General features: G+C 42.1%; 2 protein-coding genes across 3 annotated transcripts in view; one reads left to right on the forward strand and one right to left on the reverse strand.

Moving 5' to 3' along the window:
- On the forward strand, nt 1-12,223 carry LOC136052182 (beta-1,4-galactosyltransferase 3-like). Its single transcript, XM_065742095.1, has 6 exons — nt 1-358; nt 4,360-4,595; nt 5,491-5,681; nt 6,465-6,587; nt 9,451-9,555; nt 10,485-12,223. Exons 1-6 carry the CDS (start codon nt 124-126, stop codon nt 10,624-10,626), a joined length of 1,032 nt encoding a protein of 343 aa, XP_065598167.1. The 5' UTR covers nt 1-123; the 3' UTR covers nt 10,627-12,223.
- The window catches only part of B4GALT4 (beta-1,4-galactosyltransferase 4), a 20,615-nt gene continuing 17,629 nt past the window's right edge, over nt 12,214-15,199 (reverse strand). For both annotated transcript variants that reach the window (XM_065742093.1, XM_065742094.1), the window contains 2 exons: nt 13,352-13,456; nt 12,214-12,886 (listed from right to left, as the gene is read on the reverse strand). In XM_065742093.1, the coding sequence (XP_065598165.1) occupies nt 12,745-12,886; nt 13,352-13,456 (247 nt within the window). In that variant the 3' untranslated portion in view covers nt 12,214-12,744. The remainder of the gene's footprint in view (nt 12,887-13,351; nt 13,457-15,199) is intronic.

The following is a 15,199-nucleotide window of genomic DNA, read 5'->3' on the forward strand; positions in this document are numbered from 1 at the left end:
CACCGAGTGCGGCGCCGTATTTTCCCGCCCTCCCCTCTCCTCAGGGCGCTGCCGCCTCCCGAAGTCGGCGCTGGGTGCAGCCATGTAGCCCCGAGCGGGCGTCGGGCGCCCGCACCGAGAGCCATGCCCCTGTCCCGCGTGGAGAATCCCTGCTTCCTGCTGTTCCTGTTCGTCTTCCAAGCCGTGTTCATCCTGATACTGTACCGAGGCGGAGCGTCCGGCGTGCTCCGTGGTTTTGTGGAGTCGCGGCGCGTTGTGGATTACTCCAAAAGCCACGACGTGTACACGAACCTCAGCCTGCTGGCCCCGGCCGGCGGCACGGTGCTGCCCTACTGCTCGGTGCACTCCCCCATCGCCGGTACGTACCGACCCCGCGCTCGCTGCCGCTCCGGGCCGTAACTCGGTGTGATTCGTTGCTGGCTATCAGCATTTCAAGCGTGGCTTGCGCGAGAGTGCGTCTCCGCTCCTCGCTCTTCTTGCTTTGGCCTTGAGACAGCTCTATTAAGCCTTACTGAAATAGCACAGTCTCTTTGCACGAGCATCACTTAGTATAGCCTCTTGTTCATCATTAACCAGAGCCTATCGGTTCTTTTGGGAAGCTATGATTCTGCGCCTCAGACTGTTCTACTGGAAAACGCGTCAGAAATGGGCTTGTTTCCACTACTGACAAGAATCTATCCTAAACAAATGAGTAAGCTTTGCTCTTAAATTTTACAAACTGCAATTCTGTACAGCCTGTCTGCCAGCAGTCAGATTAGCAAGAGCAGTGGAGATGTACATGGAGGAGGCAGGTGCAGAGAGAAACTACATAACAGTAATCAGTGGTGTCAAGGCTAGAAAATCTACATTAAGATCTCTTCTACTCCCTGTTCCTGGCAGTACTGAGATGAGAGGGGTTGGCCTGTGTGTCGTACTCCAGCGGAAGCAGACAGTAAGGTTGAGTGGGTGAAAGAAAATTAGTGAAGCAAAGGGACTGCGGGAGTTTTGCTGTACTAAAAAGTTAGAATGGAGAACATGAAGCATTTTTGCTGTTAGACAGTATTTTGGAGCAGTGATACAGATTGAGCTTAAGAAAAAAAAAATGTTCTGCTACAGCTTCTACTTGGTAGTGTTTCCTTTTAAATATAAAAAAATAAGATATTCATTCTGGTATTCCCATATGCCAGCCTCTTCAGAGTGGTATTGATAGGTTGGGTTTTTTTTTGTGTGTGTGTTTTTCCCTTGTAACGATACATGCTGCTCTGCAAGATGCTTGCCCTTAATTCATATGTGCCCGTCACGTATAAAGCACATTTATAAATACTTCATAAATGTCTTGATTGGTTGATATAATCTCTGATGGGACTGGTCTCTCTTGGAAGCATTACATCAGGGAGAATGATGCCTCTCAGTAGTTATTTCATAAACCCATTAAATAAGATTTCAGATCAATTCTGTGGACTCCAGTCTCCTATTCAGAGCTGGTAATAATTCACTGTGTCCACTCCAAAATGCGTTAAAGCAACTGGAAGCATGCCAAGCAGCTTAAATGGTTTCTGGATTGGGGCTTTTATGAAGTCCACTTACGTATACAGTAGATCATTTAACTAATTCTTTGAATGTAAGCTCAGTTTGAAACCCCGTCTTGCCTTTTTCTCAACTACCTGAATCCGCTTCCAGAGCAGCTGTGTAAGAATTAACAAAGTATAACTGCATAAATCTCATTGCCTTGGGAGAACTGGGCTTGCATTTTTAACTCTCAGTGGTGTTTGCTGACCCTTTCATGGCCCCTAACTTGGGAAGCAATACGTACAATATAACTACAGTAATATTCTTTGTGCTGCTGCTCTTCCTGTTTGTGTAGCTTGTGCAAATTTCACTTTCTGTAATTGAACTCCATTATTAGAGCTGCTTATTCTGCATTAAATGTGTAGTAAGGAAGTGTTTATAGGTAATATAATTCCCCAAGGTGGAATATATTTGGTTAAAATAAATAGGTCCCTTGATACTCACATGTGTTGACTATAATGTATTACAGGCAGGGAGTGTGCTATCACAGGCACCTGTTAACAATATGGACAATTCTCTGCACTCAAGTTTCTTATTAGTTAAACACTCTTCAGGGATAGAAAGAACTCAGGAGCCAGACTGTGGAGGGAATTGATTGGTCACGTCAACATGTTGATTTTCATAGCCTAATCATAAAATCACCTGTAGCATTGCCTGGCATTGTTGTGACTGAAGTGCAGGAGCCAGCACTTGGTCTTGTTGAACTTCATCCCAGTGGCCTCAGCCCATGGATCCAGCCTGTCCAGATCTCTCTCTAGGGCCTTCTGACCTCCAGGCAGACTGACACTTCCTCCCAACTTGATGTCATCTGTTAGTTTGTTTTTTAAAGCCTAACTAAGAAGTGGGATTCACAGGAACTGATCCTGTAGCTCGTTTTTGATTGTGCAAGGGATGGTATCAGTGACTGTTGCGACAGACCTTGAGTGGATGCTGCTATATACATTTCTAGAGAAGGAAGATGAGGCTGTTGCTGTCTTTAAGTTTGCCCATCAGAAACGTGAGGTACACAATTTCTATGTATTAGCAAAGTGTTTCCCTTTGAAGCAAAGTTCTGGACAGCCTGAGTCTTAGTCCAAAGCTAACCCCTGAGCCTTGTTCATTCTCTTGTGAAACAAGCAACTGCTGTAGGGGCGTCACTTCCTTTTGTGTCAGTTAAACAGGATGTGGGTGAATGCAGACTCTGTGTATTTTGTTAAGTTTATAGTCAAAATTTTGCACGTAGGATAGGCTGGAAGAAATACCTTCTGGGCTCACTTCCTTTAATATGTTTTAGACTCAGGGCAAACCCATGCCTTTCCCTGCTCAAGTGAAAGCTACTGAACACCAAGCCTAAATACTTACTCTCTTTCTCCCAGGCTTCGTTATCAGAGGTTTCATGTGAGGATAATTTACTGCAGTGCTTAAGAGGGAGTGTGATTGAGAAGATGCTGAAAGCTCTCTTCAAAACAGCCACAGGATTAGCTACAAGCTTGGAAGAGAAAAAGAATCTCATGACTACAAAAATAAATGAAGTAGCCCCCAGGCCTCTGGTGCAAAAATGTCTCGTCCTCAGTAGTGTGACCTGCATAGAATTATTGGACCTACTTAAAACCATGATGCAAGATGATCAGGTTGTTGGATTTTAGTTGTAGTTTCAGTGAAGGTTTCTTCCTAGCTCGTGTAAAGAATATGTTTTATTCTGTATTTGTGCTTTATTTTCTTTGAGAAGAGTGATTGGAAAACCACTAAGACACACTGATGTGTCTGCAAATGTCACTCTTTTGCTAGCTCTGGTCCTTCTTTCACAACCCGGAACTGGTAGTGAAAGAATCAACCGTTGTGTTTTCAGGTTGCTACAATGTGGGACTTGTGTTAAATTTGTGCTTGATACTTTGCACTGCTTTTTTATTTTTTTTTTCCTTTTCAAGCTTTTCCCATCTGGAGAAGACACCTTTTTTTTTTTGTTAATTAGGTAAAAACTGCTGTACGCACTGGATATGTTTTTTCATTTAGAACTGATCTACGTGGTAGAGTTGCTGTCATTTGTAGTTCCTTTTGCTGCCCTGTGCCTATTCCTGCAAATATGAAGTACCTAGCTGCTTCCTCAGCTACGCTGTCTGCTTCTCCTAAAACTTCAGTAGTAAAATGTTGCCTGCCTAGCACTGTGTTTAGAATTAAAATATACAGCAAATACAGGCCTCAAGGCATGTGACTAAACAAATTGAACTTTGAACTACTTTTAAGATAAAGCTAGCATTTCCTAAAGCATTTGTATTTCCCAAATCATTTGTATTCATCCAGGCTTTAATCAGTTTCCCCCCCACCCAAGCCTGCTGAGTATCCTTAAGGACATCTTTGTCCTTGAATCAAATCTGAAAGAGCCTTACAGACATTTTCCATGTAGGTAGACAAAAAAAAACCCTGTCATCTAGATTTGTTTTCGTCTGTACTCCTACAGTGAATGTGCTTATTGAAGGATACTGTAAGTGACAGAAGACTGTTTGCTGTGCAACAGGGAGCCAGCACCAAGAAAAAGCAAAGTGCAGGAGCCTGGAGTGCCTTGTTGGCTGTAACGTGGCTATGATGGCTCTCTGGCAAGTACCTGCTAGCCTGGTGCAGGGCCTGGCCCTGCTATGTTGAGGTGACTGGCAGGTAGCAGTGGGATTTGTCACATGGGCACGTCTGTGTGCTGTTACTACCTGTTCTGGTCTAGGGGAGATCTGGTGCCTCCTGTAGTAACTGTGTGCAACTGGTCCGGTGATCTTAAATGCAAGTTGAGAAACGTTACTAAGGTTGCTTTTATTATTTTTTTTTCTCTGCTTCTCCTTACAGTTGGTCCACTAACCATCACTTTTGACGTGCTCCCTAGTGAAAGAATGATCATCCAGAAAAATCCTTTTGTTCAGTCCGGAGGCCGCTACAGACCACCTCACTGCTTGGCCCGCTACAAGTCGGCCATCCTTGTAGCATACAGTAACCAGGAGAAATACCTTCACCAGCTTCTTTATTACATTCATCCCTTCTTACAGCGCCAGCAGCTCAGCTACAGAATCTACTTGATTCAGCAGGTAAATCTAAATTGAATGTGCCTGGTGTCGTGGCTGAGTTTTCCATATAAAGGTTAAGTTCTGAATGAGAAATGTGAATCTTCTAACGTGAAAGTACCATTTTATGCATGGGTCAGGCAGGTAAATTACATACCATCGTACCTCCATGGCTGCCACTGATTGAAATACCTTACCTCTTGTCGAGAACATTGTCCCTATATTGATTTGTTATGTTGTTGTTTTGTTGTGGTGGTTTTTTTTTGTTTTTTTAACTTCCAGGAGGGATAAAGCTTTCATTACGTGGTAACTTGTATTTTCAGCTCTTCAGGAGTTGAATGTGAGTAGTCTGTCAGCAGCTAGTCAGCACAGCTGCTCAGTAAAACTGTTGAGACTAAATGTTCAGATGAAGTTGGATGGTGTTAGTCTGTATCAAGTGAAAACATCTGGCTTGACCTTACTATGTGCCAGCCCACACAGGTTAAACAGCTGTTAGTAACTGATGATGGACTGGTATCGTGGAAGATCAGTAGAGAGGGAAGGTCTGGGTGTCTTAAATTGGTAGTTCACTGGGAGAGAGGAAGCTCCTTGTTTGTGACAATGGTCTGTTTTGTCCTTTCTAAGCTTTAGTAAGCCATAGTCAGGACAGAAGTGTTGATGTGCATATCTTTGTCAACCTGAGGACTAATGTTCTAGTCTCTTAAAAATCTGCCTTCTTCATATGCCAGTAGTGCATAGTGCTTGATGCAGCACTGATTTACAATTGCAAAGAATATTTTGAAGAGAGAGGATAGTCTAAGAGATGACATTCTCAGACAGCAGTGTCTTTCAGCTGAGTAAGGCTTTTGCACTAGTGTTCATTGTGATTGAGTTCTCCTGTTTGTTGTTTTGGTGGAGAAACGTAAGTCTTATTTTCCAGGTGGGGAATGGTACGTTTAACCGAGCAAAGTTACTTAATGTTGGTGTCCGAGAAGCCCTGAAGGATGAAGACTGGGACTGTCTCCTCCTGCATGATGTGAACCTGGTACCTGAGAATGATTATAATCTCTATGTCTGTGATGAATACTACCCCAAACACATAGCTAGTGCCATGGATAAATTTCAGTACAAGTAAGCGCTTCCATTTGCTTTGGAATTTATGTATCCTACTCTTTTCTTTCCGGATAGATAGTATGAGTATGGATAATGAAAGATCCAACCTTCAAGAAGTGGGAGTTCTCATTTTTTTGTTTTAGCAATAGTGGCTTCTGCAGGAAGGGGCGTTGCTGACCTAAAGATGTAATCTTGAACAATTCCACCTTTCCATGTGCTTCCCTGCTCCATTGTTAGCTCAGCTTGGCAAATAACTGTCAGATTTGCTTTGTTTCCACAGTAGAGTATAGGATGGCAATTACCGGAGCGCATGGAAGATTTTGGGAGGTGGTTGAGTCACCATCCCTGAATGCATTTAAAATGCATTTGGATGTGGTGCTCAAGGACTTAGCCATGGATTGTTAGAGTTAGGGTAGGATGGTTTGGTTGAGGTTGGACTTGACGATCTTGAATTCCTTTTCCAACCTGAGAGATTCTGTGATTCTATACATAGTGCAATATAGGTGTTTGGAACTAACTAGATGTTAGTTTTCAAACTACCTTCACTTTGACCTACTCGGAGGTAGGAATTGCATGATTTTGCTGTTTTGGGTTTTGGTAAATAGTAGATCTTAATTCTGGGCTTAAAACTTTCTTTGGGAGTACTTCTGAACTTAACCACTCTGCATCCACCTGCCTCTACAGAAAAACTGTAAGGAATGAGATTACCAACTGTGACCTGGATGAGGTTGCTTGTTTCTGGAGGACTGTTATTAGCCCTTACACTGATGCTTTTTTTTTTTTTTTTCCCTGCTATTTTAGCCTTCCGTATAAGTCCTTTTTTGGAGGTGTATCTGCTTTGACTCCAGAGCACTACATGAAGATGAACGGGTTTCCAAACACATACTGGGGCGATGGTGGCGAAGACGATGACATTGCTACAAGGTACTGATTCACAAAACAGGCTCGAAGTAGAACCAGGCTGCCTAGTGAGACACGGAGCGTTGCTGCAAGAGAGGAACTAGAAGACTCTGTTCCTTAACATGCTTGCAGTAGCATTGTAATCCAGATGCTGTTGGCAGTGGGCATGACTGCTGTCAGAAAATGCTCAGAATCTATGACTAATCATTGTGCGCTAGGAGAACAAAGTTTTCCTTAGATATTGTCACTACTGCTCAGAATTCCTTGTGTTTCTTAATTCTGACTTCTCTCTTCAGTGCTGAGTGATGGAGAAGCCTATGAGCTATTTATTGTGAGTGGCAGCACAAGCTGACAGGTTTTTTTTCTTGTATGTTGGTTGCTATGGCAGCAGCATGCTATAGAAGTGAACACAATGAGTTTAGTTTCAAGTTACTTTACCTAATGCAAATTCTTCAAGTACAAAATCACAGCTGCATCTGTATTCACCTTTGTAGCTGTACTGTGTACCATCCTGCTCTGAGGCGAGCTAATAGGGTAGTTAAAAAAGCTGAACTGTCAATAAAGACTTTAGGTTTTTTGGGTCTTGCACAGTTCTGATGAAACGTTCTGGTTGACAACTCTAGCAGCCTTTAAAAAGCAGTGTTCTGGGAATTGAAATCAGGTTAACACAGAAATCCTTTTCTTTATCTCAGAGCAAGCTAGCTAAAATAGTTTGCTCTGAAAGTACTTCCTCTTATTTTATTTTCACGGAAACTGCAACAGCTACAAAGAGCACGGTAACACCATTTGATAGGGCACATTCTATAAAACACTGTTTTTCAACATAGTCAGCACTGTTAACTATGCATTTTTTGCTAGTGGTGAACAAGAGCCTACATGCTGCACTCATAAAAAATCTGCACAGTGGAGGTGATGTGCTGTTTCACGTTTGCTGTGATGGTGCTGTTACTAGGAGAACATTGCCTAGGTAGTCCACCTTTCATTGGCCTCAAACAGGGAAGTCAGAAGTTGCCTAATCTGGACTATATGGATGGTGGGTGTGATAGGATAGCCCCAGGCAAGACTGGCAATGTGCACCATGGTCTTTGAATGGTGTGGGGCCTTGCAAGAAAAAAAGGTGTTCTTCTCTGACCAGCCTCTGGAAGCTTTAGCCTTCAGCTTAGTCAGTGTTCCAATGTAGTGGTCAGAGCTGATGGTTTCTCTGAGTTCCAGGAAATCTGGAACTATCACCCCCTTTCCTTTCTCCAAAGACCCCTTACCTTCTGAGGACTGTCTCACATTTTGATGGCAGATTCACCTGTCACCACTCTGGATTGCGGTTTTGACTCTGGCTTCTAGTGACACCACGTTGTGTCACTGCTAATGATGTGGTGACAGGAAACTGTCAACTTCAGCCTTGTATTGGTTCAGTATGTTCTGTCAAGCTTGTATATGGTGTTCTTTCTGTTCTTTTCTGAGCAAGACCCACCTGGTGCTAGTCTTGTGCAATTTCAATGTTGCTGCTCAACCGTGTACACCCTGCCCTGGTCATAATTAGCTAATTCACATAGATAAGCTTATAGAAACATTTTTCATTTCATGGTGTGACAGCTGCACATGGCTGTGCAGAATGTGGCGACTGCTAGGTCATAGCCTGAACCTGTGATTGAGCACCTGGTGAAGGGGTATGGGCAACCCTGGGAGCACAGAGGTGAGCAGTTCACCTGTGTGACTGGAAGGAGTGGACTCAGGGCCTGCCCTTACAGCATTTAAGGGGTGGCAACCAAAGGGAAAGCATCTTCACTTGGAGATTGCCACCTTTGGGAGTGTACAGTGAGTCCTGATCCTCAGAAAGGGGTAAGCTATTCTTTATTACCAGACTGTGACCACTTGCTTTAGTCTATAGACTGGGGCTGTTAATGATTTATTTACATACTGAAGTCTCACCTCGAAGAAGTTGAGATACTGAATCTGGATTTTAGGAAATGCTCTAGCACTTCAGAGGACAGAGCAATAACATAAATTAGTATTTAACACTAGACTTCAAAATGTCCAAAAGAGGTTCTGTAAGGATTTTGCACCAGGATACTGCTCATTAAAACAGAATTAGTGGGGAAAACATATATATATGTATAGATAGACAGATAGATATGGCTGCTAATTACAGTTTGCAGACTATAGTGCTTATATTAGCAAACAGCAGGACCTACCTTTTGTTAGAAATAAAATGGTATTCTAATTGGAACCATTGATGTGTTAAAATTATCAACTACAAGAAAACGTGGGTTCTTGAAATAGTAAACAAATGTTAAAAGATGAATAACATCCTGAAAGAGTTAATCTTGCAATGATAATTGCAACAGCAAAACTAAATAAGTATTTCTGGTCTGGGGTTGTTTTTTTTTTTTGTTGTTGTTTGTTTGTTTTTTGGGTTTTTTTTTTTTTGGTTGAATGTGCAGTAAGTGATACTTAAACAAGGTTCCTTGTTTAAAACTGAAATAAATATTAGTATGTATGTCATTACTGTCAATGGAATGTTGACTCATTTTCTATCTCTAGACAAACAAATATTTTCAGTTCTGTAGCCTGTCCTAGCTTTTTGGAGTATTCCTGCTTCAGTGCAACTTGCTGTTGTGCCAGGTGACAACAAAAGACAATCAGATGTGCCAGTTTGATAACCTAAATTGAGCACACTTTCATTCTTCTGCAAAGAACATTCCTGTGAATACGAGAGGTCCTCTGTGATAAACAGAGGCTTGCTAGGTCTAACAGCATTACTCTCAGTTCCTGTTGGTGAGCTAACATAGATGCCATCAGTAATGAATTGCTTAAAGTCATACACAGTGCAGGTTTTAGCTGGCAGTGACATCCTTGTAGTGAAGTAAACACTTTCTTCTTCATTTTAAAGGATCCAATTAGCAGGCATGAGAATCGTCCGGACACCACTGCAGCTTGGGCGCTACAAAGTGATGGACTACAACAGAGAGACAGAGACAGAAGAGCCTCGGAGAAGGTAATTGTTCCAGAGAGGGCAGCTCAGAGCCTGCTCCTTGTGGCAGGCTGTTATCTCAGCATCCTTAAGGCAGGAGGTAAACCTCCTGCTGCTGGTTCTTTTTGTTTTAATGCTGCTATTTAAAGAAAGCTCCCAGTTAGCTTCACTTGAGCTGTGCTGCTCCTGTCTCTGCATTGGAAGGGTGGATGCGCTTCTAGATTCCTACTTCTTTCTTAGTGTGAAGCTAAGGATATTTGCTAGCCAGGCAGCTAGCAAGTATCAAACTTCAGCAGGAAATTATTAGGGAAAATGCCATCTCAAGTCTGTCTTGCGAACCAGGAGGTTTCTGTTTGAGTAAGCTCTTTGTGCAGATTTACAGTGTATCATTAGAATACTAGGAAGCAGTATTTGAGGAGGTGATTAAGGTGCACAACAGACCTTAGCCAAGACCCAGTTTTATACAAAAGCAGTGGAACAGAGAGTTGAGGCAAGTGTGAAGGCTTCTCATCGTGACAGTGCAGATTTCTCTCCCTCCTCTTAAACTGAGGTTTCCATAACAACCCTGTCTTAAACCTACTTATTGCAGTCTGTGTTAATTGCTCTTGCAAGCCTTAAGATTGCACTCCTAGGTCTCTATGCTTGCTGCCACATTCTTGTTTCTTCAAAATCCAGTCACCACCCCCTCGGTCTCCCTTTCTGGTTAGGATCCAGTCCTTGCTGTCCTCCTTGTTTGTAATACTCAGCACGAAGTTCAACCCAACCCTGTTAAGCATTCTCTTTCCGGTTTATAATTACATGAGGGTGATTTTCTCGGGGCTTTGCTGACAGCTTTCATCTGCCAAACCTTTGTCCTCTGAAATACCATTTCTTCCACTACCTCTATTCAAAGCATCAGTTGTTATCATCACTTCTGTTCTTTTCTCTAACAGAGACTCTTCTCCCTTCTTCAGGCCTGCTTCCCGACACAACACTGGAAAAACCTGGAAGGATGATGGGATGAACTCTTTAGAGTTCAAGCTCCTCTCCAGAACTAAGCATCCTCTTTATACCAACATTACTGTGGACATTGGATACGTTCCCCCTTTTTCTTGAGATAATGAGAACTAAAGTGGAGTTTGAATTCACTGTGGCAGCACACTTATGGTACTCAGCCTCTACCTCTGGCTGTGGTGCAGACTCTGGCAGCACCTGAGACTAATCCTGTTGTCTTTCATACACTGAACTTTTCTTCAGCACATAGGACACTCTGAAGAAAAGGATTCAGGAATGAGGCGTGATAGCTACAAATGGGATCTGGCTTACTGTAGAAGTCCTTTAAAGCACTGTAAAACTACTGAGCCAAATCCACCACTCCTGCCCTCAGGCTGCAGATGGATCATCTCCTTGACACTAAGTTGACCCAAGTTTTCTGGAACCTTTGTTCCACCTTTGTTCCACAATGGGATGGCTCTGCCCTGCTGCTTACTCAACTGGTAAGTGGGATTCAAGCCATTCCATCAGTCCTCTGAAATGCTGTATTTTGAGAAAGAACTTAGTTGGTGTTGAATCTGTTACAATTCTGTAAATATTCTTTGTGAATTTGTGTCAAGAAAGTTGAGGTGTTGTTTGGAGTAAGGTTTTTCTAGAGTATTTAATAAGACTTTAATAAAGAAGAAAGTTGTCCTGAAGTTAAATGAAGCTTCAGCTTAAATTCCTGGTTGTCTCGACAGATTTTCAGTAAGTGTGAGTTCTTAGTGTAGCTATAAGTAATTCACATCAAACAAGGCCTCTGATTGTCACCTATGCTCAGCAGATGGAAATTAATCTAGCATTTCAGCCATTACTCAGATGTTGATTATCTCTCAAGGTTGATTTGTTCAATTAAAACACTTCTGAGAAATGAAATACTAGAGGAAAAATTAAGTCATATATTTCAACAGTAGACCTGTGACCCTGGCAAGAATGCATTTGTACTTACTTGACAGTAAGACTGATGCCTTACCCTTACATTGCCCTTTTTGTCATCTTTCTCTATGTCAGTCATTCAATACTGCTGCCTACAAGCCCCAATTATTTTTTAAGTGCAAGATAGGATTTTTTACCTTGCTACTTGTATATACTGTAGTCAAATTCCTTTTCTCTGTTCATTGAAAAGCTGCATCTATCGCCCTAATACCCAAGAATCCATTAAAGTCTTCGTTTTTCTCTATAGGAAGAGTAATACATGTCAACCAGAGATAGAGGAATTCTGTAGCACAAAGTTGTTTTTTGTCATGTAATTCTTAAAACAGTTTCCTAAAAGAAAATCCCTCAGCTTTGCAGCTGCCTGCAGGGACTGCATATCCAAGAGGCATGGATAAAGACAGATCAGGCACAATAAAGAACTTTTCTAATCAGAGTTTTAGCAGAAATCCCAGAGCACACTGGAACAGTTATCCATACTGCTTTTATAAAACAAGAATCAGAAACAGCAACAGCTTTGTTAGGTACACAAATATGTGTGCTGCCAACAGCATGGCCTAAGCCATGAAGGAATGAAGAGAGGGAGCAGTTTTTGTCCATCTCATGCAGCCAGCTCTCTCCAAAATAATGCATAACCTGCAGGCTACTGCAGAATTAAATGGGACTTCCATTTTGCTGTAGGACACTTGAGTACTCCTGCATGCTGAGCTGAGCTTACAAAAGACAGATGCTTTGAAATTAAGCAGATTAAATTTTATTGAGATTTTTAACATCTTCTCACCTATTACCATTATTGCTGTTTCCACGCCACAGGCAGTTTTTCTTTGGGCTGGAACAAATGAGCTTTTCTCAACAAGTTTATAGATGGTAAAAAATTCTTGTGCTTTTAAGGGGAAAAAGACTGGGCTGCTTATTTTGAAGTTTTGGCAGTGTTACCTTCCTACTTCAAATTGGAAGTTTAGGAATAGCGTTAAGAAATATTCTTTTCAGGAGACTTAATTCAAGTCCTTCTACTGGACCAGCCCAAACCAGGAAACTCAGAGAATTCCCAGCAGAAAGTGCATGGAAGAGCATCAGGACCTGCCTGAGTGCACCTCTCCAGTCCTCAGAAAATGAGCTGCTTGGCTGACCAATGAGAGGCCACGCAGAAAGACGTTCTTCTGTGCTGCTCAAGTACTCTTTCAAGCAGAGTGCTGCAAGTCATCTGCTGTGCCACCAACCACAAACAACAGCTGCTGCCAGTTCCTAAAACCTGCGTGGTGCTCACTGTTACGAGATCTTTGGCTGCATGCTGAAATCTACCGTGATGTTGATGTACAAGGGGTTATGTTCCACTGACAGCAGTCTATAGGAACAGGAATTCAACCCATCTGTTTTCCATGTTCTAGATACTTGGTGCAGAAGCTTCATCCTGAAGACAGAGTAGAGGAGAAAATCATTATAGCAGCACAAAACTGAACTCTGTAAGTGAGTTCTGAGCTCTTTCCTATGTCCAATCATCTTACAAAATTGCTATAGCTTTAGCTACTGGGAATGTAAATTCATGCTTTTCCTGTCCTCAGCACAGACACAGGGAAATAGTCCTTCAGTGTGGAAAAGAGGGGTTTAAGCCAATTAACTTCAAAATCGTATTCTAAAAATCCTATCCATGCGACTCTAGATTCAGAAGGTTCTGAGGAACATTACCCAGTCAACTACAGGCAGATCTCATGCACAGAACAGCTGCCAGCTCACGATGTGACATCACAGTCATGTTTCCCAGAGTGTGGTACCACAAGATGTCCATTTTACCTAGAACAAAGACCTGGGCCACCGGTTACCTGGCTCCTAGCCACCTACCAAGACAATGTAAGACAGAATGGTGCTCTTAACTCACCTCTCTCTGTTCTCCTCATTGCCATGGTCACGGTTGTGGAAGATCATTGTATATCTGGCTACATCAGCAGATGGCCTCATCACTCGCATCTTCTGCATCTCAACCCTGAAAGAAACAGTTGTGCCATACAAGACACCACCTATAAGCCAGCTCTTCAAGAAATGACATTCTGAGACTTCAACTCTGTTAGATGCCATGGAAGCAAGCTTAGAGAACTGTAGGCAACTCATCATCCCTGCTTCTTCCACTCTCCGTTTTGCTGTAGAAATAGAGCTCACAAAAGTTGGGTTTCTGTACAGCAGGTCCAGGAGAGTAATAAATGCTGTCAGCAGCAGATAGGGTCAGTTTTGTGACAGTGGAGTTAAGGAATAGCTGAGGTCAGCTGAAAGAGCAGTATGAAACCAAGTCTGAAGAAGCAGGCTCTATCATTTTCTAATAACTAACTGTAGCAGTAAATCATCCAAAAAAGCCTGAAGATCTGAAAACCTTTCTGATGCACGGTGTAGGGAAGGGCTAGGAAGAAAGCATTACATTTAGCATAAAAATGATCAGTAGAAGGTAGAAGCACTGCAGCCCTCAGTTCTTGAAAACATTGAAGGGGATGCTGCCATCTGCTGCCTTTGCACAGGAAGGCCACAATGATCTCTGTACTACGACCTACTGAGAAAGTAAGCCTCCCATTCGCTACCACTACGAGCACTGTGACCAGCACAGGCAGAGACCTGCCCAGGAAGAAGGATATGAGCTAAGGCCAACTGCAGTGTGCACGCTGGCTCATAGAATTTGGTTTCCACACCATCCAGGAAGCTGTCAGGTGCCAGCACAAGCAAACATCACTTTTGATTGCAAGCACCTCTGAGTCCCACCAGAACTAGTGGTGTAATGTGCAAACATTACAGAACTAGCTCTGTTAATAATAATGTTAATAATAATGTGCAAACAAACGTTTGAAAGAATACCAGTAGCATGCTTGTTAGCTCATTAACTTGAGAAGCTGGGAAATCTAAGGGATGGTTAGTACCATCTTATTTCTTGAGGCACAGCTGACTAATCTGCTTAAGTAACCCAAAACTTTCACTTGGAAGTTCCTAACTTTAACATGCTCGATTTCATTAGTTTAATTAGTTAACATCACAAGGAGCATGAATTTTACACCTCCAAAATGTTTTGTGTATTTAAACAATTGAGAAGGGTGAACATGTGAGGATGATAGAGTATACCCAAGTTACAAACTGATAGGTTCTTTTTCTTTTTGTTCCTTTTACCAACAGCAGAGCTGGTTTATAAAGGTTTCCCCCTAAACAAATGGGAGTGGATCAACATGAAAATTGTAATGAGTCCTTTGTACCACCAAGTGTCAAACTAAAAAGCCTCTACCTTGACATGCATATCTGCAAAACACATTTTAATAAGAGCAAAAGGTACCCAGATGTATGTGCAGTCTTTCTAAAATGCAAATTATTCACTGCCTTAACTACAGTCAATACCACCCACAAACTAAGCTCTGCTCAGATAAAGTTGGGTAGTCAATGAATGAATTTACAAAGACAAAACAAAAACCCACAAATTCCCACACTCTTGGAAATGGAGTGGATCTTGGTACATCTGTATCTCAAGCAAACCCTGTTTGAGACTTTGAATCTTATTTTGGTTACAGCCAATCTTCAAAATGGAATAAAAATGCTCTGGAGTTGAAACAAAAAAAAAAACCAACAACAAAAAAAAGCAAAATGAATGAACAGAAAAACCACCAGCAATTCTCTCAGGAGAAAGACCAGATTTGATATTATTTTAGATATGCCTAATCTTTCTGAAGATGAAGACAAACACAGGACTACATCTTCATGC

Source organism: Cyrtonyx montezumae, unplaced genomic scaffold (assembly GCF_038088225.1).
Source record: "Cyrtonyx montezumae isolate F1298 unplaced genomic scaffold, pur_monq_1.0 scaffold_3, whole genome shotgun sequence".
NCBI lineage: Eukaryota > Metazoa > Chordata > Aves > Galliformes > Odontophoridae > Cyrtonyx > Cyrtonyx montezumae.